The sequence below is a fragment of the Meriones unguiculatus genome, chromosome 21 (genome assembly GCF_030254825.1).
Source record: "Meriones unguiculatus strain TT.TT164.6M chromosome 21, Bangor_MerUng_6.1, whole genome shotgun sequence".
Lineage (NCBI taxonomy): Eukaryota > Metazoa > Chordata > Mammalia > Rodentia > Muridae > Meriones > Meriones unguiculatus.
This window is the reverse complement of record NC_083368.1, coordinates 55,359,384-55,387,297: the sequence shown is the minus strand read 5'-3', so window position 1 is coordinate 55,387,297 and position 27,914 is coordinate 55,359,384. Positions and strand designations below refer to the sequence as shown.

The window sequence follows — 27,914 nt, the reverse complement described above, 5'->3', positions numbered from 1 at the left end:
AGAAAGTAAAAAAAAAAAAAGGTGAAGAAGCCAAGGTTGCTTGCGCGCTGAGATTTGGAGAAGCGTCTTGCTGAGCAGCCACCTACTACTGAGACACAGGCCATCTGCCTGTCCAGGCATGGCTAGCATGTCTGGAAGAGTAAGCAAAGGGCAGGAGGAGGCGGCTCAGACAGTTTTCATGGTCACACAGTGTTAACGTATTCCCCGCCAGGAAAGTGGAACCAGGGAGAATTTAGGATTAAGCAGGCTGACCTGAGCAGCCATTGCCACTCTGAAACAGGTAGAAAGCTGGAGCCCTTTACCTAGAGCGTCTCCTTCAGGACCTGGACAGCTCCAGGCTCCTTGTTCCCCTCCGAGTCCCCGAGTTTTGTTTGTATCTTCTTGTCTTTTCACTGGCTACCGACAGGGAGTAGAATTCTGTAGACTTAGAGGGGGGTTATCCAGATGCTGAGTGACTTTCAGAGTTAGCAGGAATAGTTTGGAGATCATCTGGCTAGAGGCTGGGAGTGACCCTTTAGGTCCTGGGTGTACAACCTCTGTGCCAAGCCAGAACCACTACATGGTGAGACCTTATATCAAACAAACCAAACCAAACCAAACCAAACCAAACCAAACCAAACCAAACCAAACCAAACCAAACCAAACAAACAAACCAAAATAACCCAAACAAACCAAAGCCAAAATAATTTATCAAAATTATAATTTAAAATTTTAAGTGCCATCAAGTTTCAAACAAACAAGCAAACACTCAAGTTAAATTCCCACATAATTTTTATGTGTTAAAGGCAAAGAGAATTTCTGAGGTGACCTTCTCTGACGCATGTTTGTGTTATGGCTTCATTTCTCTTTCATTTCTACACCAGGGCAACCATGTACAGAGTAAAAAAAGCAGCAACAAAAAGCATGAAATATTTTCCCTTTGGCCTTTGACACTAAGAAACCTGAAGCAAAAGTAAATTGTTCTCATTGTTTCCACATCTGTGCCTCAAAAGGAAGTGAAGCCCATAGACTGTTAGGGAGTTATTTCTAGCTACATCGGTGGTCCTAAAGCCGTAGCTTGCCTTCAGGCTGACACGTCTGGGTTTTCTGTTACAGCTTTGCCTGTGTAGTTTGTGGTGATAACCTGTCACTGTACAGGACACATCATGGACTGAAATGGCCTCTCATTTGTTTTGCAGATACCTCAAATTAGCTATGCATCTACAGCGCCAGAGCTGAGTGACAACACCAGGTATGACTTCTTCTCTCGGGTGGTCCCGCCCGACTCCTACCAAGCCCAAGCCATGGTGGACATTGTGACAGCCCTGGGATGGAATTATGTGTCAACACTGGCCTCCGAGGGCAACTATGGAGAGAGTGGTGTCGAGGCCTTCACCCAGATCTCAAGGGAGATTGGTGAGCATGTATTTACCAATTGACTGCAGTTGGGGGTGACAGGTTGTTAAAGCCCAGACACCTCAAGTGCTGTCTGATGCATATGAGATAATTAGAGATCTCACAGATGTGTGGCCCAGGCTATCCTGTACATGAGGAGGGTAGGCATACTGTAGGTGGTTTCATTGTTCGTATTTCTAGCAAGGTGACTCTTTGGTGCTAATTTGATCGGTAGAGCTCCTGACTTGGTGAGTATCTTTTGAGCTGTCTGTTTTGATGAGGGAGTTTGCAGGCTCCTTAGAGGCAGAGTGAATTTGAATAAATGACATACTGTTTGATTGTTCTAGATAGAAGTTTACATTAGCAAGTCATCATTAAAAAAAAAGTCATTGGAATTTAACACGGAACCCTAGAGAGATCAGCACTTGTAATCATCTTAAAGCAATATTAGATCAGCCCCTAAGGATAGTCCTAAGCCATATTCTCGTTGTCATGTTTGACTTTTTCCATCTTTCATTTGTGTATAAAAGTCCAGAGCGTAGAGGAGGATGAAGGGAAAATTGTGAAAACTTAGTTAGGGCAAAGTGCTTGCAAGCTCTATTCTTGGATCTCGTCGAAGAGCATTTCAAATCTCTGTAGCTATTTCACCAAGCTGTATATTTATCTATGAGGCTGTAAATCCGTTCTACTACTATGGAAAAGACAGAGCAGAATGAACACAGAAAGCAGCATACAGCATAAACCTTACTGACAGTTAGTCAGTGACGTATCTTTGTAGATGGAAAGGCACAGATCAGCGGCACTTAAATAATATCATTTTATTAAAAAGGATTAAATTTTGCGTATTGGTAATCATGACTTTGTAGAGATACTAAACTGTCTCTTGACTATTTGTGAGCAATCGTGACCCTGAGGAAGGGAATTATGCTCGTCGGTTAATGGTTGGAAGTTTCGGTTCAGGAGAGCACCGTGGGGATGATTAAGATCTAACTGTAATTACCTGGAACAAAGAACCCCAAGGTTTTGAAGTGAGATTTTCACTTGAGAGTCATAGGTGCCAAGGGCCTTTCTTCTGGATGTGACAGGACAGGGCAGTCTATGGTGTTCGGTACTTTCTATATTTAACACGAGCTCTGTGGCTGGATTGTGGCAGAAGCTGCAGAGACCCCTGGAGTCAGCAGATGGGTTAATTGATTTAATTGGATGAGCGTTTATACCCACTGTGCCTGTGATGCCGTAATCTTTGCTTTTTGGAATTATACGTTGTATCCCTCTAGCTATAAAAGTGATGCAGAAGCTTCCATTAAACTTTAAATTATATCATTTTCTTGGAAAAAAAAAAAAGCCCGTGTTTATCCTTAAAGGAAATGCCCACTCAGATGACAACAATAGCTTTTGGAAGCAGGGTTAATGCATTATTCAAGGAGCTGATGTCGGTTCTTGCCAAAGTGATAATTCAACATGTGGAGGAAAATAATAGAGTATGTATTGAAATAAGTTTTTTGCAGTGATTCGAGCCATTCTTCAGTGTTGGGACCCATTTTGTGCACATGGAACAGATTACTATGAAAAATTCAATAAGGACGTAATTTGCCTGTTGTAGAACGTGATGTAATGTATTGCTCTAAAAGTTAAGTGAGAGTACCATTTGTTGACTAAAATAAGAAATACTTGATTTTCTTTTTAGGAGGTTTTGCTGTACTTTGGCAATACTGTCACATGAGAAGTCTCAGATGTGCCATTCATTATTGCTCTTTCTACCTTAGTCATTACTATGGAAGAAAATAATGTTAGCGCCTCATGTATGCTTCTGATTAGAGCAACACATTTTTTCCCTGTGTCGAGACTTTCAGGGTTGTGTGACTTGATTGTCTGTCCGTTCTATTTCAGTTCTCACTTGTGTAGGGAATGGAGGAGGGATGGATTGTCACTTAATATGCTGAATGCTGAAAAGGCCAAATTAGTACCACGCCAGAGTACGCCATGGAATATACTAAATATCAGAATCACCCTTCATTTTAATGACAAAGATTTTATCTAGAACAAAAATAGCTGAAAGTCCAACCTTTCACACGACAATGATATTAATGAGAATGGCAAATAGTAGCAACTTAACCCATTCCGGAATTATCTGATGACTCTAATGAAAATTCATTAGCTCTGTAACATTTGCCACTCTTACTGCACATATCACAATGTTAGTAGTGGGTATTTAGAAATCTGAATGTCTTGACACAGCGAGAGAGAGAGAGAGAGAGAGAGGCATACATCCAGTCTGCATATCTATCCATTAATAAAATTATGCATTCATTCAACTTGTCTAAAAAAGTTCCACGCACTGTTCTGAATTTCTCTCTTCAGCAACATTGATTGCTAAAAAATTCTAGTGTAAGCTGAGGCATCCTATACCTTATCTCTGATTAATTCAGGTAGGTCGTAATCCAATTATAGCAAAATGAGAATCTATTTAGTGATACATTGCACTTCCAGTTTAATTAAAGTGTTTTGCATTTTAACCAAATCTGAGTTTTTATTTTTTTGTGTGTCTGAGAGAATGAAGACTACGTGTGAATGGTGGTCATGAACAGATATTGACGATGGCTCATCTCTAGGCGATATCTTTGTGAGGGAGAGGTAAGAGGCATTTGATAGAGTACATTCTCGGTGTCCTAGCTGTCCTAGCTTATCCCAGCCATGTCTTGGAGAAGCTATTAAACATATAACAGACAAAACCCTAGAACAATGTAAGTTCTCAAAATGCACAAATTGACTGGAGCACAGTATGCAACGAGGCAAATAAAACTGAAAGCCAGTATGCCATAAATTTTATCCTTTGTTTTATCCTTTGTTCTAAACAATTGCGGAAACTTTTGAGGGCTGAGGAAATCTACCAGGGTGAGTACGTGTGGAGGATGGAAGCCCCCAGAAGGTCCTCTGCAGGCTCAGTCTGGGTTTAGCACGGGGCTGTGGCAGCACAAGTACGAAAGTAGGAAGACATGAGAAACGTTTCTGAGGTTGAGTCTATGAAACTCAGTTTACTGATCAAATGTAGATCTCAAAGGTCAGGAAAAAGAAAAACGTTAAGAGCTGGTCACAAAATTCTGTAGCTGGGCAGTTCCGAAGAAGGCAAGCGTGGTCGCAGAAGCGTAGCTGGAAGGCTGGTTTGGAGTGGGGAACATGAGTTTGGTGAGCGGCACCCCGTGTTTCAGACGCCAGTACAGACGTTTGTGGAGAGAAGCAACAGGAATATCGGCCCCTATAAGCAGGAGCCAAGATCCTGACCCTGAAGACCATTCTTACAAAATCATAGCTCGGGAGGGAAGGGTGGGTGCTGAGAGAGAACACGGAGTGAGAGATAGAGGAAGCCAAGGATGGGCTCCTGGGCAGAAGCGTCGTGAGCATAATGGCTCTGTATAGTAATGGGAAGCAAAGATTGGGAAAGTGTTCTGTCTCCTCGGTGGGATGGTGGCCATGGGGGGTTGTCTCTTGGTCATCTTTGAAGACAGTTTTCATTATAGAACACGTTGCTATATTTTCTTTGGTTGTTTTTAAATAATTTATTATTTATTTATTTTTCATTTTATGTACATTGGTGTTCTGCCTGAATGTATGTCTGTGTGAGGGTGTCAGATGCCCTGGAACAGGAGTTACAGATAGTTGTGAACTGCCATGTGGGTGCTGGGAATTGAACCCAGGTCCTCTGGAAGAACCCATCTCTCCAGCCTCCGGCTATTTTTTTTTTTTTAATTCAAGGATTAATGAGAGAGTGGAATTTTTTTCCCAGTGAGCATAACTGAAAGTGTGTTGTACAGTTCCGTAGAGTCATGCTGTGTGACCTAGAGAGATGATTTATCTTCACAGGAGTGCGAGGACAAAGAGCAGTCTGGGCAAGTTAAGACAGTGCTAGCTGCTTCTCACCTCTGATGGTTGGAAACCAGAAACAAAGGTGGCTTCAGAGCTGTGCCGTTTCTGAGGTCTCAGAGGAGGAGCTCACTTCCCTTGGAGCGTCTGAGCCGCGGCAGCATTCCGTGGTTTCTTCTCTTGTGGCACAGCACTTTGGTTGTCTGCCTGAATTATCACGTAGCCACTTTCTATCTTGCTCTAGGTCTCTGTAATCTTCTGTCAAAGGGATGCAGCCATACTGGATAGAACCGCCTTGCTCTCCTATGATCTCATCCTGAATAATTAATTATGACTGCATTGTCTCTGTTTCCAAATGGTCACATTTTGAGTTACAGAGGTTGGGATTTTAGCATATCTTTGTAGGCATGGTTCAGTACATCACAGGGTAAAATTGTGACAGTCTCAGACGGGTTGACATCCAGAAAAAGAAGCAGGAGGTAGGCCAAAAGAAAAGGTTAGCAATAAGGCTGTAAAAGGTACTGATTAGACAGAATAATAGACAGTTAATAGCTATGATAGATGCTTATCAGACAACTGATTTAGGTGCTTCTTTGGCGTTTTTTGCAACTGTACTCTTCTGGTCTTGGTTACAAGGACAGGGTGGCTTAGTATACAATCTCGGGTTCTGTGCGTGTGTGGGGGGGATCCCAGCGTCTAGATTTCCCTGGCTCGGGCTGTCCAGAGCTTTCAGTAGGATTGGCAGGGCCACTGGACATACAGCTGTGCACTTGCTGTTCAACTGCTTTGCTTTGTGCAGTTTCAAAAATGCCCATTTTCTTAAATAACACCTAGAACGTTATAAGAACCCATGGTGTGTCTTCCAGCCTAATTTGTTTTTACATCCCCCTTTGGTCTCTTCCTCAAGGTGTGAGGAAAGGGAATAGCTTAGTTGCCCTGGGCTAGGACTTATTCATCATCCCTGTTACACACCCTCAGTTGCTAGAAGCACACTCCTCTATTTGTCTTGTTTTAATTATTCAATATAAGGCTTCACTGATACTGTAATAAAGGGGTTGATGAAATTTGCTCTTGCTTTTCTATCACAAGCTGTGGGGCTTGTAGCTCCTGACTCAAGAAATGACTTCCTTGAGTCTTTAGACAGTTTCTTTCACTTCTTTGTTTTACCTTATTATGCTAGTTTTAAAGGAAGACAGGATAATAAATGTTAATGCCACCACTATCATTATAAAGGGCAAGGAAGCTGGGGTTTTTATCTTTGAAGATAAAAGGAATTTGTAAAAGCATGATATCTTTTCACTGTGGATTTGCACAGTGAGTCCACACACCTCCTTTAATCAGTCGTCATGTTTATGAACGACTTATCGAAGATGACAAGCCTTCAAGTCATCACCACGTATATTACAAGGGGCAGGATAGACCCAAATCTGTCAAATCTTCTCCTGCATGTGACTTTTCTTCTAATTTGCCGATGTTGGACATTTCTGACTATTACCTGACATGTGTTCAGAATCTTAAAATCTCAGTGTTAGAGAGGACTGTGAAGAGAGCTGGCAATTTCTATTTGAATAATGGGATACACCAATTTAATTAATTAAATGTGTTACATAAAATGACTGATGCATGACCCCCAAATTTGAGTGTGATTTAGTTTTGGTGAAGAGCGAGCATTAATGGGAAATTTTATTCCTAGTAAAAAATTGGCAAGTGCCCACTGATCATATATATGTATAAGTATACATATTTACATATGTATGTATATATTTTAGCTTAGTACACTGTTTTAGAAAAAAGCACTTTCCCCCTTTAGGTTATAAACAAGAACCAACTACCTATTAACAAAAATAGATTCAGTTTTAAGATTAAAACAAAGTATTTTCAATGACAGAAAGAAAAGCATACAAAAAGAACATTTTTCCCTCACAGATGTTCATTGCTTTGGAAAAATTACTTCCAGCAGGCAAAAATCAATTTGACAAAAGTATTAATGTTCTAAAATACTCTGAATGAAAGGTAACATTTTAATTCAATTGAAAATCTTACTTTATATTCATACAGCTGAGTTCCATTGATAACACTACATTTCAAGTTGCAAATCACATTTAATTAATATTAACACCAGGTAATTGGTAAAAATAACTTCAAAGGAGGGCTGAGAAAACCGCAAACTGAAACTGCAGGTGCCGCGGTGCTGCAGAGGCTTTGGCGGGACCCAGAGAGAGTGTGTGCGATTGTAACAATTACTGCAGAACCTGATCAAACAGAGTCTCATTTCAAAGCTGTTTTCTCTGGCCTTACCTAATATTTAGGGCTTAGAGTAACTGCTAAGTCTCAACAACAGCTGTTAGCGTGAACTGGCAAACAGCCTTCAAACACACCCCCTCAGAGCTGTAATTCAGATGTTAACTTTTCAGTAAACAATGGCAGTAGGGTACGAGGACCTCCCTTAAATCCCCTCCCCTAATCATGAGACTGTTCGGGGCCTGTCTCGGGATTGACCTGTGGGTAAGGACTCAGGGGGCATCGAGGGATGCGGTCATTATGGTGGCATTTGTATGAATGTTGCTCAGTATCAGGTGTTGCTCATGAAATGAGTGGAGCTAAGACACAGTGCCTCCCCATAGCAGGACACAGCTGTGTGGGATAGAGGGATGGCAGGTGCCATTGTCTGCACGCAGGATTTGAGGACAGAGGGCTTTTCCTGACTTGCTACTCGCCTCCAAACTCACTGCGTGCAGCAGTTTTGCCTGAAAGACCTGCTGGGTGGCTTCTGACGGCATGTCCCCTCCTTTCTCTTTGTTAGTTTTCCAGGGGCATCTCAGCAGGTATTCTGGCCCAAGTTCTTTCTTGTCAACTTTAGATATGCAGTGTGGCTTATTATTTATGCTCTCTGATAGTTGTCTTTTCCTGTGTCAACTCCGTTGCCGCTTTAGCAGTATTAAGTTCTCTACAAGTTTGTGGGGAATTGCTCCTGTGATGCTCCCGGGCGTCGTGGTGAGCCACTGCTCCCCTTCTGATCAGAATGCTGATTTGTCTGTGTGTTTTCCTCACTCAAGTGTCTTTTTCTCGGTGGAAGACCACCCAGGACCCAGCAGGTTGCCTTCCCCACCACACTCGCTTTATGAGTTTCTGTTCAATGACCAGTGTCACAGAGCCAGGGGTGGGCTCTTCATGTTTGCCCAGAGGTTAGGCTTGGTCAGACCCTGGGAACTGAAGGCAGAAGTGGCTCCAAGAATGGCTTCAGCACCTAATTAGCTTATGTCTGACTACAGGGAGCCCTGCAGGGCTTCTGCTCCAGTAGCTGGCTGTTTCCTTTGTGTCCCAAAATGCTGAAGCTCGGCCTCATCCCGACTCCTCTCCACTAGCCAGGCAGCGCTGGGCAGTGGTTCAGAGCTTCTGCTGACTAAGGCTGAGTTTCCCATCTGTGGATCGGCTCTTTGGGAACTTCATTGTGTTTAGCCTAACTGCCTTATCTGTAGAACAAAGTCAACAACTGTCTAAGAATTATGTGAGATCATGTGTAAGTGGGAGGGTAGTGGACAAGCATCTGTTATTATCACTGTTACTGAGATGGGGTCTTGTCATATACTCCAGACTGGATTCACGCTCGCAACCCTCCTGTCTGAGGGCTGATATCACAAGCCATAGGTCATCTCTTCATGCCTCAGCTTGCATTATGCTAGCATCCTGTGGTGTGGTAGTGTATATCCAGTTCACCCAGTGTTCATGAGGCAGCATTCTCAGCACTGACTTATCTTGTTTTTTCTTAACATGACAAATATTTTACCTAAGATAGAGCTTGCATATAGCTGAATACATGAATTAATTATGTCGTCATTGCGCACCAAATCTGCATGCTCATCTTTTTACCCTTCTAAATATTAAGTTCCAGCCAGCATCTCTAGCATGCCTCCCATGTATTAGGCTATGTTTGTGTCAATTCTGGGGACAAAGAGATGAATCACACCTTTTTTCTTTCTTTCTTTCTTTCTTTCTTTCTTTCTTTCTTTCTTTCTTTCTTTCTTTCTTTCTTTCTTTCTTTCTTTCTTTCTTTCTTTCTTTCTTTCAGCAGGTCACTATTTTTGAGAGTCAGAGAACACAGACATGCAAACAAACCTAAACAAACAAATATGCCGATTATGAACATTGTCTCAGCGGAGGCATCCTTTAGAAACCACATACAAGAACAGTCTACCAGGAGGCATCTTTCAGCTCATGTAACAAAAATCTCAGCAGGAGGCTGAGGGGAAGTGGTTGGTAGGTCCCAAGCTCAAAGAGAATGCACAGTATCATGGGATTTACTTTGAGAACTTCAGAAGAGAGAAATTTCTGAGGTAAGGCTTCAGAGAAAAATGCAATGCAGACTATGCCAATTTTGTGATGCAGGGCATATGTGCGGGGTGTTTACTGTGCCTAAAATATAACAGTATGACAATAGTATCTTGCTTATCTATTGACGATTACTCTGCAGTATTGACTCCTAGGCCATCAGCGTTTGACTTGTTCTTATGTGCAAGTCACGGCCACTTTTATCCTAGGTTCACCCATGCCCTTGGCAGCGATTTTAACTTCCCTCACTTTCTGAGAGTAAGCCAGGGACAGTGGTTCAAATTCAGCCTCAACAATTCAGCCTTGAGTTGTCAGGTTTGAAACTAGGTCACCAAATGTGAATGCTTTCATCAGGAGTGAGCCCTGAGCTCTTCTCTGCTATTGCAAACTTACGGTGTCCTATCCTTGACTTGACTGGGGACCTGGTCCTACACTCTGGCTTCCCCAGGCTTGGGTCATGATGCAAGATGCAACATTTATCTTTGCCAGCTCTCACCTGGGTGACAGCATCTGCTCATCTCTCTGTACTCTCACCCAGTGGATACCGTCTGAGGACATGAAACCATCGAGTAGGACCTTAAGTGTTCCTGACCTCTAGTATGAGCATGGCTTCAGATCCTGCCTAGTTATTGCTCTGTTGGCATCATATTCTTGGTTAGGATGGCATGAATGAGTAGACAGGAATTCTATGGAATGAAAGAATTAACCATTAGGTTTTAGTTTAATTCTCTCATTCAGGGATTCCTTTCTAACCACTCAGAAAAGGCCAGGCTCTGTCACAGTAGGAGCGTGGCCTCTGAAGTTTCCTGTTACCTGTCTCCCACTGCCAACTTCTTTAGGTATCTGGGATACTGTAGCAAAATTCCATAAATCAGTTATATTTAAAGAACACAATTGCATCATTTTGAGGCTCTGAGAGACTGAATGTTCCAGATGAAAGCAAGCATTAGCAAGAGCCCCCATTCTTCCATGCTTCTCCCTTAGTGTTACATTAATGACAATCTGTTGTTTCTTGCAGCCTTACAGTACTACTGTGATCTCTGTGATACTGAATGAAGGACTCATCTTACTTCAGCATGACTTCATTCCAAATCTCCCAGGGCCCTTTTACAGATCTAGTCATATTCAGAGATACTAAGCCTTAAGGATTTTTTTTTTTGGGGGGAAGCATGATTTAATCAATGGCACCAATATAGTTACTGATTGAACTCTGATCGATGGAGGTCTGTTTGAACTGAGCCTATATTTACATTTGTCCTTTGCCTAGGTTTCTGATCACCTGTGTTCCCCTGAGAGACCAGTCTTTGTAGTCAGATGGGCTATTCTATTCCTCTTTGTCCTTGCCAGACTGTCCCCACACGCTTTAGAACCAAATGCCCAAGTCACTACAAGAAATATACTTTCCCCTGTGCTTAGCCCCAAAGAAATCACATTCTCTTAATTTCCTTCCTAAAAATGTTTCTGTATTAAAAGCATTCTGCTTGGAGATTCTGACAATAGCTGAGAGCTTCAAGGTACAGTCTATACTTTACAGAGTTGATAGAAGCACCCCATACAAACACCCTTCTACAGAAATAAAGCAAACCAGACTCCATTTATGTCATTTTTACAGACCTTAAAAGAGTTGGCCTGAAAATTAGAAGTGCGTTTTCCCGATTTATTTCATAGCTTCCCAACTAAACAACAATTATCATTTCCTTAAAAATAAATGGCTCAAGAATAATAAAACCAGAAGGCTGTACACTGAAGAGTTGATTGGAAATAGGTGCCAATTATTTCAAGGGTTATGGCCCTTGGCAGGACTGTGTTGTGTGACTCTCTTCTTCAAGATGTGCATGCCTGATAGACCATGCTATCTTCTCCTCGCTGCTTTCATGGCTGCCTAACCAAAGCTATTTCATAACATACCAGCACCCGCACGAGGGGAAAGCAGGGGAAGATGAGAAAGTGAACCTCAAGTCAGCACGTTCGGTTTCTTGTTAACAGCCCTGGGAAGAGGTTTGGTCAGGAAAGGAATTTCAGCTAATGATTTAAACATGTCTTCTGGCAGTTGTAACAGTGAGGGAATAAATGGTGCCTCTTACAGCAGCTCATACCCACTTCGCAGGCAGTGGCATGCATAGCCATGTGACTCTGGAGTCACATTTTTGAATCATGTATCATGGCTGGCACGCATGTAATGGGCTATTAAGGGAAAGAGGGATATTCGGAGTACACTGCCAGTCTTTTGTATTGGATATCATGGAGAGCAATCACTGTGTTCTCCTTGAAATTGTTGCATGGTGTTATTGCCTGCGGAAACCCTGTGTCAAATGGAACTATTTATGGAAGCTGATGTGACATTTCTTTCCACAAATATTCGAGTACCTACTATGTATTGGGGCCTCATGTCAGATGATAGGAATGCTAATGAAACTGACCAGGCTCCTGACCTAGTGGGGTTCTCAGTCAAACTTTCTTATAAAATGTGTAAGTTTTGTGCCTGTTTTAATCTTCTGTCTTTCTGGAGTGTGAGAATTCAGTCTAAGGCAGAGTGAGATGTGACTGAAGCCATGGAAGGACAGAGAGTGGGTTTATCTCTATCACATATACAGATGGATCCCTTGGCTGTCTGGAGATGCTGAAGTTTGGTTGTGTGCCTTGCTGGTCGTGGTGAGAACCGCACACTGGAAAGCAATAGCATGTGTGCCTGTAGAAGATTAAGTCTAGAGCAGGCAATGAAACAGGAAGAGTGACAGATTTGGGAAATGCCGTGTGTAAGAAGGGTACAGAATTCTATGCAAATTTGCAAGTGTAGACCAGAGGCGGAGGTTCCGGTGACATCTTCATCCTCCCCAGGTTGGCCAGTTAACACCCTCTTGTCTATCCATTCTTCGTTACTTCCTGGAAGCCTTTATTGACCTTTGTCTCCCACTTCTTCCAGCTGCACTGTCTTTTCTAGGTGTTTGTGGGAGAGGGGAGGGACAGGAGGAGTATCTGCCTGTCTGTGAAGGTTTAGTGACAATCTTGGGTGCCATTCCTCAGATGCCACTGCCTCTTTTGAAGCATGGTTTCTCCCTGATCTAGAGCTCACCAAGTGAGTTAGGAGAGCAGGCCAGGGAACCTCCGGGATCATTTGATTCCACCTCCCGAGAGCTGAGACTACAAGTGCCCACAAGCACATCTTACCTTTCTTGTCATTTTTCTTTAAAGTCAGTTATTGGCCTTGAACTCTCAGGTCCTTGAGTAAACAATGAAAGTGAACTTTCCAAGCCTAACAATCTTCCCAGACGCTCTTCTAACTATCCTATCAAGTCACAATTAGCCCAGACTTAGATAAAGAGAGACTTTATTTTGAAGAAACATTGCAGTAGAGAGATGAGCCTGTCTCAGACACTGGCGTCTACACAAAGTCAAAGGACGGTAACTTTTTCTTTTACAAGATGGAAAGGAATAAACACATGCTTAACTGCATGGCTAAAGGGAAGCTGCCGCAGCTACGGTGTATTCTGACAGGACAGGTGCCTGCTGAGATAAACAAGTAAAGGTGATACATCATACCTACTCTTTGTGGAGGTTTGGGCAAAGCAGCATTCAGGGTATTCTAGGAAGAAGAGAGTTCTGCCCAGACCATCTGGAACATAAGAAATTCGCCCTTGCGAATACCTTATGGTTGCATACAGATATCTTACAATCTCCTCTTTTAATTTCTTTCTTTCTACAAAGGTGGAGCACACACTTTGTTTATCTTTGCATGTTTGTAAGATCTGGAAGAATGCTTTCTAAACATGTGAAGAGGTGGACACCAGGCATATAACCTGGAGATAGGACATCAGGGAGCAGGTGGCTTGGGGAAAGGTGGGTGAACAGCCTAGATGTCCAGATTAAGAATTCTGCAGCAGAAGCAGCACTCTGACCCCAGGTTCAGCATCATGGTTTGCCTGGCGGCACTTGAGAGAAATGGGTTATGGGGCCATGACTTTATCTGCAAAAGAAAGGTACATAGGGAGGGAGGAGTGCCAAAAAAAACCAAGGTTCAGGGCCAGGTTTAGGTTGAGAAATGGAAGCATGAGCTTAAGCAGATGACAGTAAGTCCAAGCCCAGATTGTCACAGTTGATTTGGAGAACAAGCACCAGATGGAGAATACATAGATCCATCAGGAAAAAGCTAAGTTAAGGACCAGAGCTTTGCTGTATTTGACAAATAAGCTTGGATGCAAAATTCAGGAAGTAGATTGATTTGCTGAACACGTTGCTCCTCTTTCAGCTGATCTTGTGTTTCCAGATGTATATAAATGTGTGGTGTGATTCTTGATGGCAAGAATCCAAGCAGGTCCAGGGCTCCTGTGCTTCTCATGTTTAGAGTCCTACTCTGAGTTCTGGAGTCCTGCTTGTTCACCGTTCCCTCCACACAGGCTTGATGCTTACATGAGGCTCTGTGCTTGTGTTACATACTGGAATTTTGTAGGTGTGCTTTCTAGCCCCACTGGCCTTGGATTCTAGCAAGGAGTCTGACAGTCAGTCCCCATCCTGAAAGGCAAAGAGGATGGACATCAGAAGAAAAAGAAAACAGGAAACGACCTAGGAACCTGCCACAGAGGGCCTCTGAAAGCCTCTGCCCTGCAGACTATCAAAGCAGATGCTGAGCCTGATGGCCAACTGTTGGGCAGAGTGCATGGAATCTTATGAAAGAAGTGGGAAATAGTAAGATCTGGAGAGGACAGGAGCTCCACAAGGAGAACAACAGAACCAGAAAATTTGAACGCAGGGGTCTTCCCAGAGACTTATACTCCAACCAAGGACTATTCATGGAGATAACCTAGAACCCCACACAGATGTAGCCCATGGTAGTTTAGTGTCCAAGTGGGTTCCATAGTAATGGGAAGAGGGACTGCTTCTGACATGAACTGATTGGCCTGCTCTTTGATCACCTCCCCCTGAGGGGGGGAGCAGCCTTACCAGGCCACAGAAGAGGACAATGCAGCCACTTTTGATGAGAACTGATAGACTAAGATCAGAAAGGAGAGGAGAACCTCCCCTATCAGTGGACTTGGGGAGTGGCATGCATGCAGAAAGGTGAGGGAGGGTGGGATTGGGAGGGGTGGAGGGAGGGGCTTATGGGGGGATACAAAATGAATAAAGTGTAATTAATAATAATAATAATAATAATAATAATAATAATAAAAAGACAGAAACGGAACAAGATCATGATTACAGATTGTGATTTACCAAGGAAGAAACAAATGCCTGTTTGAGAAATAGCTGGGAAGTTGGTGGCTATAACCTTCAGGAGTAGAAGCCTTGGGATGAACAGGCGAGGGCTTAATTGACTCCTGCTGGGTGGGTCGTGAAGGGAATGTGTAGGTGTCAGTCTAATAACCCAGCCTTTCTGGGGTTTTGTTAATGCTATGCTGTGTTTCAGACTTTAAGATAATGTATAGAGATTGGGTGTCAGGGACAAATGGAGCAGAAGATGAGCTAGAGATTTCCTGCTGTGCTCCAGGCAAGGTCTGGGGTTGGCTTGGGTCAGAGTGGGCATGAGAGAAAAAAGCGGAAGTTGGCAATAGCAGGAGTAGAGATAAGATCACAGGTCTGGGAGAGTGAGGACTTTGATTCTGTGGAGGTTTATGCCCTTGAAATATAACTTAGGTGGGATGCCTCGGTCAACATCAGGATGTATCCCATGGCCCTTAGATTGGAATGGTGCTGTCCAGCTTCTCTGAAAGGATGACTGAAGGGTAGGACACCAGCTGAATTATTTCCTGGCAAAGCTTCACTCTAACTGATACTCTAGTGAGAAATTGCTAAAGAGGTAAATGACCTCCAGGTTGCAATTACCTTTTTTTTTTTTTTTTTTAAAGATAAAATAAAACAATCACATTAAAGTTAGGCAAGACACACCAACAGAAGGAAAACAGCTGAAGGCACCAGAATGAGAGACCCACTTGTTTGCACACTCAGGATGAGCAGGTGTCTTTTGGTAACGTCCTTTGAATATGTGCTTAAGAGGGGTAGAGTTGGATCTTTTTTTTTTAATTTAACTTTTATTAATTACAGTTTATCCCCCATAAGCCCCTCCCCCTTCCCTCCCAATCCCACCCTCCCACCCCGTTCTTCACGCATGCCCCTCCCCAAGTCCACTGATAGGGGAGGTCCTCCTCTCCTTTCTTCTGATCTTAGTCTATCAGATCTCATTAGGAGTGGCTGCATTGTCATCTTCTGTGGCCTGGTAAGGCTGCTCCCCCCCTCAGGGGGAGATGGTCAAAGAGCAGGCCAATCAGTTCATGTCAGAGGCAGTCCCTCTTCCCATTACTATGTAACCCACTTGGACACTAAACTGCCATGGGCTACATCTGTGCAGGGGTTCTAGGTTATCTCCATGCCTGGTACTTGGTTGGAGTATAAGTCTCTGGGAAGACCCCTGTGTTCAAATTTTCTGGTTCTGTTGCTCTCCTTGTGGAGCTCCTGTCCTCTCCAGATCTTACTATTTCCCATTTCTTTCATAAGATTCCATGCACTCTGCCCAACAGTTGGCCATCAGGCTCAGCATCTGCTTTGATAGTCTGCAGGGCAGAGCCTTTCAGAGGCCCTCTGTGGCAGGTTCCTAGGTTGTTTCCTGTTTTCTTCTTCTTCTTCTGATGTCCATCCTCTTTTCCTTTCAGGATGGGGATTGAGCATTTAGTCAGGGCCCTTCCTCTTGATTAGTTTCTTTAGATGTACAGATTTTAGTAGGTTTATCCTATGCGGTTACTTTTTAAAAAGTAAAATCTGTTTGGAGATTTCTTTTCCCTTGGTCATACGTGGACGTGGGAGCTAGAGTGTTCTTAATAGTTTTAAGCATTTCCCCCTTAGCTCACATGCCTCGCTTCTTGTTTTTTATTTTTGCTTCACGTGTTACTGATTCATTTGGAAGCTCATTAATCATGATGCAGGTTTCTGGATATTTTTTGTGCTCTCATCATACAATCCTGATTATGGCATCACTCCTGGGTCCACCTCATCAAAGGTCATGGTTATGTCACATTTTTTGTCTCTAGAAATTAGATTTAGTGTGCCTTCCATTTAGAGCACATAAAACTATAATTTGGCCTAACTGCTTTTGACTTATCAGTTGTAACGTGGACCACAGTCTATGAAATATGGCTTATTTACTTTTCTAACTCCCTCCAAAGCTTTGGTGGAGGATCAAGGCCTCCATAGGATTCTCTCTCTCTTTAATATAAGCTTCTCTTTAGATATTAAGGGAAATGGGAGGAAACTGATGTACAAATGCAACTTGACATATGCCTTCTAATATATTTTTGTGCCACTAGGCAGATAGTCTTCCTGTTTCACAGACCATAAAACTAATGCTTCAATAATGAGTGTAGCACAAGATCACCTAGTTAGCAAGCAGTAGTGTTCAATATATATTCAGTGTCGCTTGACTCCACTCTGCACATTTTTCCTGCCCCTTGCCTGTTTCTCCTTTGAGGTTTTCTGTCTTGGTTTCCCATGGCTGCCATTCCTGCCTTGTGAGGCCACCACAGGACACAAAGAGCCTGTGCTTTGCACACAGCCTCATTTCTCTTTTCCGGTCACCTTGGCTTAAACATTTTCTTGTTTCCTGTGTGGATCCTGTCTACCTGTTGGACAGGATGCACACACAGTGTTTTCCTGGAGTAAGTTTCAGGTGTTAGTCCTGAGCGCACGCGACGGCTCCCTATGCAACATTCTGGGATTCCCTGAAGCAGCTCTGGCTGAGTTTGCCTCTGTGGTTGTAGCACTTGATTCACACCTTATGAAAGAGAACATTTCACTTGGCCAAGACCTAGACTTCAGCACAAGGAAACAGAGTTGGGAAATCAAAGGAAATCTTGTAGCTACCTTGACTTCAGATGGGCTTAGGAAGTCTTACGTTTTCAGAGGAAGTTCACAGGATGGTGTCTGGCTATAGCTTCACTCTGTCTGCTAGTGCCCTGGCTCTGTTCTTTTCAAATCCTGTACAGAGAAGCGAACTATCAGTAGCCATGGGCTTTGTATACTGCCACCCACCAGCCGTATTAGTTTCTTAGAGCCGCCTCAATACATCATCACGTGTTGGGTGGCCTAAAACAGAGGGCTGTTACGCTTTATCGCGAGTCCAAAGTCCGAACTCAAGACACTGGCAGGGCTAGCTTGCGAAGGTGCTGAGGGAGAACGTGTTCCCACATCCTGTCCTAGCTCTTGATGGTTGCCAGCAATTCTTGGCTGGTAGCTACCCAGCTCCATCTCTGCCTCCACTGTAACAGCGCCTTCCTTTCTGTGTCTGTGTCTTCTCTTTTTCTGTCTCCTAGAAGGACAATCATCATGGACTCAGAGCTTGCTTACATCCAGGATGGGCTCACCCTTAATTCCCTTTTCTTAACAATCTCTATAGATTCACTTATTTCAAATTAGGTCATTTTCTGGGCTTCCAGGTGCATACATATTCTTGGGGTGGTGGTGGTGCTTTTAGGCTCATTGTTAAAGCCCTAACTGAAAGAATGTATTTCCCTCCTTTGCATTCCCGCAGAAATTCCAACATGCCCCTGCTGTGTGTCAAATGCCTGTACAACTCAATAATCACTGTAGCTCACAGAAGGCCCCAATCAATCGCTTGGTTGTTGCCTCTCTCAGGTTCTTGGGAAGGAAGAGAAGGGTTAACCTCAGCTGAAACACCATGTCTGATGATGGAGTCACTCTTCAAAGATAAATTGGGATGCTCATCTAGAAGGGGAGAAAAGACTGCCTGGCCTGGGAGCCAGGCACAGATCTGCTCTACCACGGCAGCATCGGACTGTCGACACCTCTGCCTTCCACATGGACTGTGACCTTCTCAGGGGTGTGAGCAACCCGGTGTTGCTCATCGGTGCCTGGGGCATGATAAAAACTTTATCAACATATGTTAAATTAAGTTACAGAGACCAAAATTTCCCTAAAAATAATCCTAGGATCCAAATGTAACTATGAATCATAATATTTGTTAAAAATAGTCTTGGCCTCTACCTAAATGACAAAAACAAAAAAAAAAAGCAGTTTTAAAAATAAGAAAAGGCTTGTGTTGAGGAAATCGTCTCTACTCTGAGAGGCTCTGTGCCCTTCATCAGCCCTCATGTCCTGGGGACTGAAGGGTGTCACCCAGGGGCATTATGGTCTTCAGTGGAGACATGCCTCAGTACTCCCTAGCTACCTGCAGCAGGACATACACGCTTCCCCCCCCCCCTGCCCCCGCAACCATTTTCTTCAGTTGAATCAGTGAAAAAAGCAAATACCACACTGCAGCCAGAGCTCGCCTGAAGGGACTTCTCAGCCACAGGGTGGTCTGGTCTCCGAGTTATTTGGATGGCAGCCCGAAGAGCCTCCATTGAAAGGAAGGAACTAGGCACACATTTTGTTTGGCTGTTATAAACATGGCCGAACCCTTTATTTTTGAAGAAGATATTTTATTCTTTTTTTGTGATTTCTAAGTAAAAAAAAATTCCAACAGTTATGGAGACCCGTCTGTCAGGAAGCGCAGAAGCCATATGCATCTTGTGACCTTGTGATGCTAGGAAGGGAAAGCAGCTATGAGAAATCATTCATAGCTGTTAAAATTCGTGGTCAGCTCAGCTTACAAAGTGAGTTCCAGGACAGCCAGGGCTACATAGAGAAACCCGTCTCAAAAAACAAAAACACACACACAAACAAAAAAGTTAAAATGAATCTTACTACTTAAAATGAAAAAAGTAAATGACATATTGACCACATTCTATAACCACATTGTTTTAAAATGGAGACTTCTGTGTGTCCTGTTAATTTTCATTTCCTTCCTTCCTTCCTTCTTTCCTTCCTTGCTTCCTTCCTTCCTTCCTTCCTTCCTTCCTTCCTTCCTTCCTCCTTCCTTCCTTTATTTTTCTTTCCTCCTCTTCTTCATTTGTTTGTTTATTTGTTCACCTATTTGTTTACTTGGTGAGAATTCGACTTTGAGCCCTCCTCTCCACAGCATCTTGACTCTACAATGCACCGTGGCTGACTCAGGGTGGAGTCTGCCCAGCGTATTCCAAGACCTGATTTATCTGGTTTGACTGAAACTTTGTGCCTTTTGATCCATCACTCCCTATTTCCTCCCACTTCTATTTCCTGCCAACAACCATTCCTCATCTTTTTTAGCGATTGGTTTATTTTAAGTTTTTTAAATTTTATTTATTTATTACTCTAATTTTTTCACTTCATGTTAGTGTTTTGCCTGCATGGTCAGAAGCGGGCACGGGATGCCGTGGAGTGGCAGATGTTGGTGAACCACCATGTGGGTTCTGGGAACTGGGGCTGGTCCTCCGCAAGGGCAGCAAGTAGTCTTAACGACCCAGTCATCTCTCCAGTCCCCATTCTTTATTTTGACGCTATGATTTCCACACTCCCGATATCCCACTTAAGTTATGTCCTGCGGTGTTTGTTTGTTTTCGTAAGTAGTATATTTCCCTACAAGAGCCTCACGGCTCCTTTCGTTTTGTTTCCACAAGTTCTTTGACGTCTTCTTGTGGATTCTATGTGTGTCTAGGTTTCCCACTGCGGGTGGGTGGGTGGGATGCCTTGGTCTCATATTCTTGGTCCTCAAGCACTGTGAAAGCATAAAAATATCATTTTAGTTATTAAAGTATTTAGGTTTATATAATAAAGCTTCAGAATTCAACTAGGATGGAAGTTTCTCCCCTCCCACAGTTGGGGCTATAACTGTGTGTGTGTGTGTGTGTGTGTGTGTGTGTGTGTGTTGCCCACTCATTGGCCGCTTATTCTCCTGCCCAGTTGCCTGCCTTGTGGACGTATTTTGTTGTAGTTAGAATAAGGTGGCTCCAGGACAGATCCTTCACTTGGGGCATTTAACCCTCCTTACCCAGGTATAGTCTTCTGTGGAGAAGCCTTGGCTTCTCCCTGGGTTTCGGCAGTGGGCCTTCCACGTGGTCCAACATACGCTTTGGGTCTCGATCTGAGCAGCATGAACTTGTGAGTTCAGCTCTTCTCTCCCTTGCCTGTAAATAACAAGCTAGAGGTAGGACTTGATTAATGAATGAGCGTGCGGCAAGAGCAGACCCTGACTTCTTTTATTTATGTTACAACACACCGTGTCCCTTGATCATACTGAACAAGAAGTATTGCACACCAGCTTCAGGCGAGACTCTGTGATAGGCACTGGAGAGGGACGCAAAGATGGATGTGATATGACTGTTCCCTTAAAAAGCCGGAAGCCGAGATAAGAAATTAATTACTGAATAGAGGTGCAGGCTGTGGGGCTGTGCAAGTACAGACAATAAGGCTGTTAGCTTCAAGAGACATTTTGGGAGGGCTTTGAGGACAGGAGGCATGCGAATAGAGATGGGCGGGGCAGGGCGTGGAAACCTCTAAGCCACCTGTACTTCATAGACGCTAAAGGCCTTCACTGATGAACAGCGCAGGTTGCTTTGGAATTTGGACACTTAGCTTTCTCCATTATAAAAATAAAAATTAGTTTTGCTTCTTATGAAATAGATATACAGTTGTTTTCTTTCTTCCCTTCAGTTTATGATCCCAAAGGGATCCAATCTATCAGGAGAATTTATGTTTGTTGATTTGCAGCATTCCACAGGATGCATTATGTCATTCTATACCTCTTTCCTGTTCATGGTAGTCAAGTTTTTTCACTGTCCTTACCCTGAAGTGTTCAGTGGTCTGAAGGACAGTGTCTTGGGGGCTCTGATCTTCTTTTGGTAGCCTTTTGTAGTAGTGACTTGAACGAGGGGGTGATGAGTAAGTGATGGAGCAGAGACTCTCTCCTGTTCCTCAGAATAACCTCCACCTTTGCGCACGTGTGTGAGGCATGAACCCTCCCTGTTTCCCAAACAATGACTTCCTCTTCCTTTCAGTGGAGACAAAATTATACCATAAAATAACTTTATTGGATTCTAGAATTTGAGGCTTATTGCAACTTATGTCTTCAGACTGAGCAATGGTCTTATATTTCCAGAGAATGGCAAGACTTATCTCTATGATTAACGTGACTTGAGGTTTCCTATAGCAAACTGTGGGACCCTGGAGTCTTTGGTCCACTCCTGTAGCTCAAGTGCTCAAATGCTCAACTGCTGGAGGCAGCAGCACTTCCTTTTAGCATCATTTCCTTAAACCAGTTAGATGCCTACCCTGTTCAGCTTCTCAAGGCCTAGTGTTTGCAGCCATCATGAAGGGGCAGCCTGCCCAGGCTCTGCTTTTTTTTTTTTTTCTTTTTTTCTTTACAACCCCACACTAATTTGCCCTTGCTTACTGCCTTTCTCTGGAAGTCAGAAAACTGATCTTTTTTTAAACCTTCCCCAAGAAAAACTATGTTATCAAATATAATTATTTGCTGTTCTTGGGTAATTCTAGTGCTTTGCTTTTAGCTTGTTTTACATTCTGAGCTACTGAGTACATTGTTTCACTAAGAGAACAAGAGAGACAGCACACCCAGGGTATAGGGCTGAATGGCTGCCAAGCTCTCCAGTATGTGCACATAGCATTCGCTTGGCCTCAGACGTCCACATTCTATGTTGCTCAGGGTTTAAACTGCCAAAAGACAGAGAACTGTGTGCTGAAGACTCATAGTAGAAAGGAGAGTTAGCTTCTGTGCTTGGTAAATCCTCTATTGAGGCCCCAGGCAGACAGCAAACCTGTATTTTATTTTCCCAGAGATATTAGTTAACACAAAATAATTATGTTTGAGCTGATTTGGGAAGAATGAAGCTGACATTTGAGGCAGAAGGAAAGAACATCTGAAAAACTTTAGAACCAACAAAGAATATGGTGGTTTCAAGGGTGTACAGAATTTTTTATAAGGTGAGATGCAAGGAAGATAGGATTTATGGACCGATGACATAAGATGAGGCTGTAAAATAAATGGGGACAGGACTGTACAAGAACTTCTCACAAGACTAAAGAGATAGGGCTATGGATGGATTTAAAACTGGGTGGCAGCATGGCCAGATTTGTGTGTTAGGGAGGTCCTTCTGACAATAGGTTGAAAGATGGATGGACAGACTCCATCCATCTGTAGGTAGTAGAATGAGTTAGAAGGTTATTGAAATAGTCCAGGCAACAAATGACACGGCCTTAAATAAAGCTGTGTTAGCGAGACCGGAGGGGAAGTGACAAATAGGGGACAGAATCAATAGGTCATCGCAAGCACTCGGGTGCACAGCAGGAGAGAGGAAGGAAAGCCTCAAAGGGGTTGAGAATCCACCGGAATGGGTCTGTTATTGACAAAAAGGAGGGCTCTGAAAGAAAGTGTTTTGAGATGAGCTAATATTTTTAAACATATTCTTGAGAACCTCTTTTAAGCACAAGTAGATGCTTAGATTTTATATAGAAGCATGGCAGGTCTTATTGAAAAAAATGAGCTCAAACATTGTTCTGGATGTTTTTGTAAGAGTGTTTTGGATGGCTTGATGCTTAGATAGTTGGGGTTTGATAGGGCAAAGTACCCTCTATTGTGTGCTGTCCCCATCCAGGTAGTTGACACAGTAAATAAACAAATAAATAAATCAACCACCTTTGAAGAAGAACTTGCTGTCTCTTTCTCTCTTGTGTTGTAGGCTGTGGGCTGCCCTGCCTGAGCTGGACCCTGCTCTTAGCCTTGACCGCAGTGTCACTGGGATAACACTGGGTAGACGACTTCCTTAAACTACATCGCCTCAGCTCTCCACTGAGCTTAACAATGTTGCCAGCTCACACGGTTTTTGTGGCAGTTAGAAGAGAAAACTGGTGCTGGCAGGATGGCTCAGTGGGTGACAGCAATCGCTGTCAAGCTACGATCTGTATTCAGTAGTGTGACCTTACAAGGTGAAATGAGAAGACTTTTTTTTTTTCCACAATCTGTTCTCTGACCTCCACATATCTGCTGTGGCATCCATGCCCCACAAATAAAGTAAAAAAGCAGACACATAAAAAAGAGAGAGAGAGAGAGAAAAAACTATATGAGTCAGCATCCCAGAGGTGGCCTCCTAGCCTTCAAGTCAGTCCTGACAGTGTGGCTGTCCTAGACGAAAGACTTGAAGATCTCCTTCCTGAATAGACAAATCTTCCAGGCTTTTGTCTTTGTTTTTTTTAAGTGCAACTGTTTTCAGGACTCTCAGTCTGTATGATAAGTAACAAAAGAAGACAAGGAACCAGGTGTGGAGCTTGCCTTCTTGTGGGGGGTAGCACCTGAAGAGGGATGTGTGCTCACTGAGGACGCCAGGGCTCTGTTCAAGATCTCTGAGAGCTGGCATGTTCCATCTTCTCTGTCCATTGTCCTGAAGTTACTCTCTTGTGGGTTTTCTTTGAGGTCGAGTCTGATCTCCCTTTCCAGCTTGCTTCCTTGACCCTCTGCTTTCTGTAGCATCGTTGATATCCTTTTCTTCTAGAGACTGTCTCCAGTGTTCCTTCCCCTGGTTCCTTCTCGGCGCCTTTCTGCCCTCTCGTCCACGATGGTAAATTGTATTGAGGGAGTACTCTCCATGTCTCTTCTGAGTCTTCATCTTCAGCCTCCATCAGTATGCTGATGACTCCTTACCCTGTGTCTTTACTTCCGATGGCTCATCTGAGCTCCCGGTAAAAACTCTTGCTCCTGTGTATCATCCCCCTCTTTCTTCTACTTCCTCTCTTCTCTTCTGGACCAGGCACAGTCCTGCCATAAGGGATAACCTGTGAAGTTTTAACCTTTAAAGTCAGGACTTAGGGAGAGAGAAAGACAGGGGCTCACATTGTCCTAGAATTTCTAAACATTCCAAAATGCTCATGTGCTATAATGAGAACGAATGTAAGTTTCTGTGGGGAACAAGGAAAGTGAGGTTACTAATATTAATGCTCACTGGGCGGGGAGAAGGCCAGGATTGGCTCCTTGAAGCCAGTGTCTGAGTTACATTGTGAAGAATGAGAATGTGTTACAGAGGGAGAGGGTGGCGAAGCCTTTGGGAACCTTCTTGCTCAGTAGCACAAAGGGTAGAGGAAATGAGATGTGTTCTCAGTGACAAGCTGTGAGCTTGGGGTCAGGAAAAAACAACAGGCTGGTTCAGTTGGCAAAGGAAGGTCAAAACATATTGCCGGTGTTATTCTGGGATTTTTTAAAGTTGTCAGCCCACTTCTCTAATTAGAATCTGATTCATATAATCTTTCAGAGTGAGTCCATCTCTTACTTCAGAAGCCTCTGCTTGCGTTGTTACCTTCCAGCTGGTAAAGCAATGCTTAGTGTCTTGTTTATGAAGTGATTAGTTTCTGGCAAAAGAAAGAGAGGCTGCCTCTGATGGCCACAGATGATCCACTCACCTTCCGGTGAGATCGGGGCTACCGTCTCCCCTCTCCCCCCGAATCCCCCGCCATCTGTATTTCCAGAAGTCCGGAGGTGCGGCAGCTCCAGGGGTGCCCACGCCTCTCTGTGGGTGCCCAGTGAGGACAGCATGACTTCCCCTTCTCCCATTTTCCTGCTCTTCTTAGCACACAGGCTTTCTATCTATGTATCTACCATCATGATCTCTTTGAAGCATATCTAGGGATCACACATAGAGGATGCCATCTATAGATCATAAGAGAAGTTTCTCTTTATGGATAGTGTATTTTTTAAAATTAAAGAGTAAAGCATCCACTTTCAGAATCTTTCAGAAGACATCATCATGTCTCCCAGGCCAGAATGTTACCACATGACTGTTTATAAATCAGTACTTAGGAAGGAGAATGAACTTAGAATGACTGGGTTAGACCATGCTCTCCACAGTGACAGTCACCCATGCAGTGATGGAAATGACTCCTGGACTGAGGGCATATCAGTGTTCTGTGCTGCCACCACAGGCTACCAAAGATTGAGGGGGTTTGAATAACTCAGATTTATTATCTTATAGTTCTGATTGTCAGAAGATCAAAATGGGTCTCACTGGCCTGTAATTCAGAAGTATTCATACTTCCTGTCTGAAAAATTTTCCTGCCCACCTCAAGGTTCCCTCCCATTGTCAATGACAGCATAGACCAATTTTGTCTCTTTCGTCATGGCCTCTCTGTGTTTCTGACTCTTCTGCTTCCATCTGTCCCATATAAGCACCCTGTGTTTACATCTAACACAATTTTTTTTTCTCCAGGTTTTTGTTTTGTTTGGAACTTTTATTCCTTTTTGTTATTGTAGCCCACCACATACACAGGTTCTGGAGATTTGAATGTGGGCACCTTGAGGGGGCCCTTATTCCACATGGCAGAGGACACAGTCTTAGATGTTGCAATAATCTGTGGTCTTTCAAAGTGCAGTGTATCTGGGAGTTAAGATTTCTTAGGATGAGGATGAAATCTGGAGGGAAAGATAACTACAAAGGCTCTAGAGGAAGAGGACCATTTCTGCGTTAGAAATGTAGATGGTGCTTCATGACTTTGAGTTTCATATTGATGGATTCAATCAACTGTGGTTTCAACTATTTTTAAAATACTGCATCATAATATATACAGATTTGTTTTTGGTTGTTTCTCTATGCAGTATAGGGGCTAGCGTCAACTTGGAATACTGAGGGATGACACTATTGCATTTGCTTAACTAGACCAACGTTCACTTGAAACTCCCGAGTTTAATCAATGTACCTGGAAGCAAATGAATGCTGCTTCCTGAGCGATCTATTAACAAAGGAGCAGGGAGACTGGCTTTTGAGTAACTTGTCAGTGGAATCTGCTCTAGGGGAGTCATTTGAAGCCAAGGCAGGAAGAACTATAATTGGCTTAAGTTTGTTAAGGACCGAGATATATAAAACCCATATAGTTTATGTGTCCATTTTCTTTTCCCTTTTACTATTTTTGATTTGCTTTCATTTTATTTTTAAATAAAAATAATGAAGTATCTATTAGTAAAAAGTCAAAGTCTGATTGTTGTTAGTTTAAATATATATATTTAAAGGTCTTGTCTAATATCTTGATTGTGCTTATAGATGCCATGGTTGGGTGATTGATTTGATGGAACAGAATGTGGAAAATGAGATTACAATGGTTTATTAGAAATGTCATAATAAAATCTCATTTTCTTATATGTGGGCAATATTTGTTTTTTTTTTTTTACCAACTGATTGTTTATCCAGAAGTTACCATGTGAAATTCCATTACTTCATGAACTGCTCACAAAACTTTAGAAAATTACTGCTAATTCTAAAATAATTGTGCCACTTATCATTACTCAGTCAAGAAAAATGGGCATTTATGTGTGCTTTAGCAATATTTAGATAGGCTGTTACACCTCTTCTTTTAAAATAGTCCTGATTGCAATGCAAATTGCAAGCTGTGATGGCATTGCTGAAAATTGGAATCATAACAATCTCAGCTGGTTGATATCCTCTGTTGACAATGGGGGCTTCTGAGAGCTGTGCTCAGTCATCTTTGGATCCCTTCACTAAGAGGGCTAATATGTGGTCTTCCAACCAAGGCCATATCTTCCATAATTATGCAGTCACCCCCATGGCAATGCATGGCTTCTTGTCTAACAGGAACTATGATTACCCACAGCTGCCAATACAACCTCTTCTATTATTCCAGGCCTCATACTAAGACCAGATGAGCTGCTGTAAGAGCATTCAATTCAATTACACAAGCGCTATTAAATACTGTGTCTGTGCCAGGGGAAATGAAAGAGAATGGTCTATGCTGCTAAGCAACTGGGCTGTCCACCAGGTGGGTGAATGGCAGAACCACGGTGTGTAATAAGTACTGTGACGGTACAGATAAAGGAAGGGGTGGCTGACAACAGTTAAATCACTTTGCCTCAGCTTCCTAAGTTCCAGCCTCCTCAGCACCATGGAAGTTTGGTCAGGGAATCCATTGTCTGATGGGTTTCTGTATGATGTGTAGCCCATTTCTAGCATCTGCTTCCTAGATGCCTCTAGCAAAACCTCCTCATATGTGAGAACCATGAATATCTTGTTATAATTGTGACGTTTCCTCTAGGGGGCAAAACCACTTGCAGTTGAGAGTAAATTCTAACTAGTATGATAACAACACAGATTTACCAACTATCCTGGGGAGACAGGTAAAGCGGACAAGAACACAGTGAAGAAAAAAAAGAAATTAGGGAGATGAAAAAAAAAAAAAGAAAAACAAGGGAGTTGAGTAACCAAGGGAGGTTAACTAGAAATAAATTTCCTTGGAAGAGGCCTCTTTTAGAATCAGAATAACTTCTGGCCAGTTGAAGGGTTAACAGTGTTTTAATGTAAACCTTCTATTCCTTCTCATATGCACAAAGCTTACGTGGATGGGGTTTGGTTTTGGTGGAATTTTTGGAAGATATTCGACCACCACATATGGTAAAGAACAGAGAATGTCACATTCATTGCAGCTGCTAATCCATAACCGGAACTATGTTTCAGAAAATGAATGGAAGTCTCCTCTGCGTGACT

The 27,914-nt window shown here is 43.0% G+C and overlaps 1 protein-coding gene across 7 annotated transcripts in view; it reads left to right on the top strand.

The window, feature by feature from the left end:
* The window catches only part of Grm8 (glutamate metabotropic receptor 8), an 809,809-nt gene that overhangs the window by 138,424 nt on the left and 643,471 nt on the right, over positions 1-27,914 (top strand). For all 7 annotated transcript variants that reach the window (XM_060374210.1, XM_060374213.1, XM_060374214.1 and 4 more), the window contains exon 3: positions 1,179-1,395. In XM_060374210.1, the coding sequence (XP_060230193.1) occupies positions 1,179-1,395 (217 nt within the window). The remainder of the gene's footprint in view (positions 1-1,178; positions 1,396-27,914) is intronic.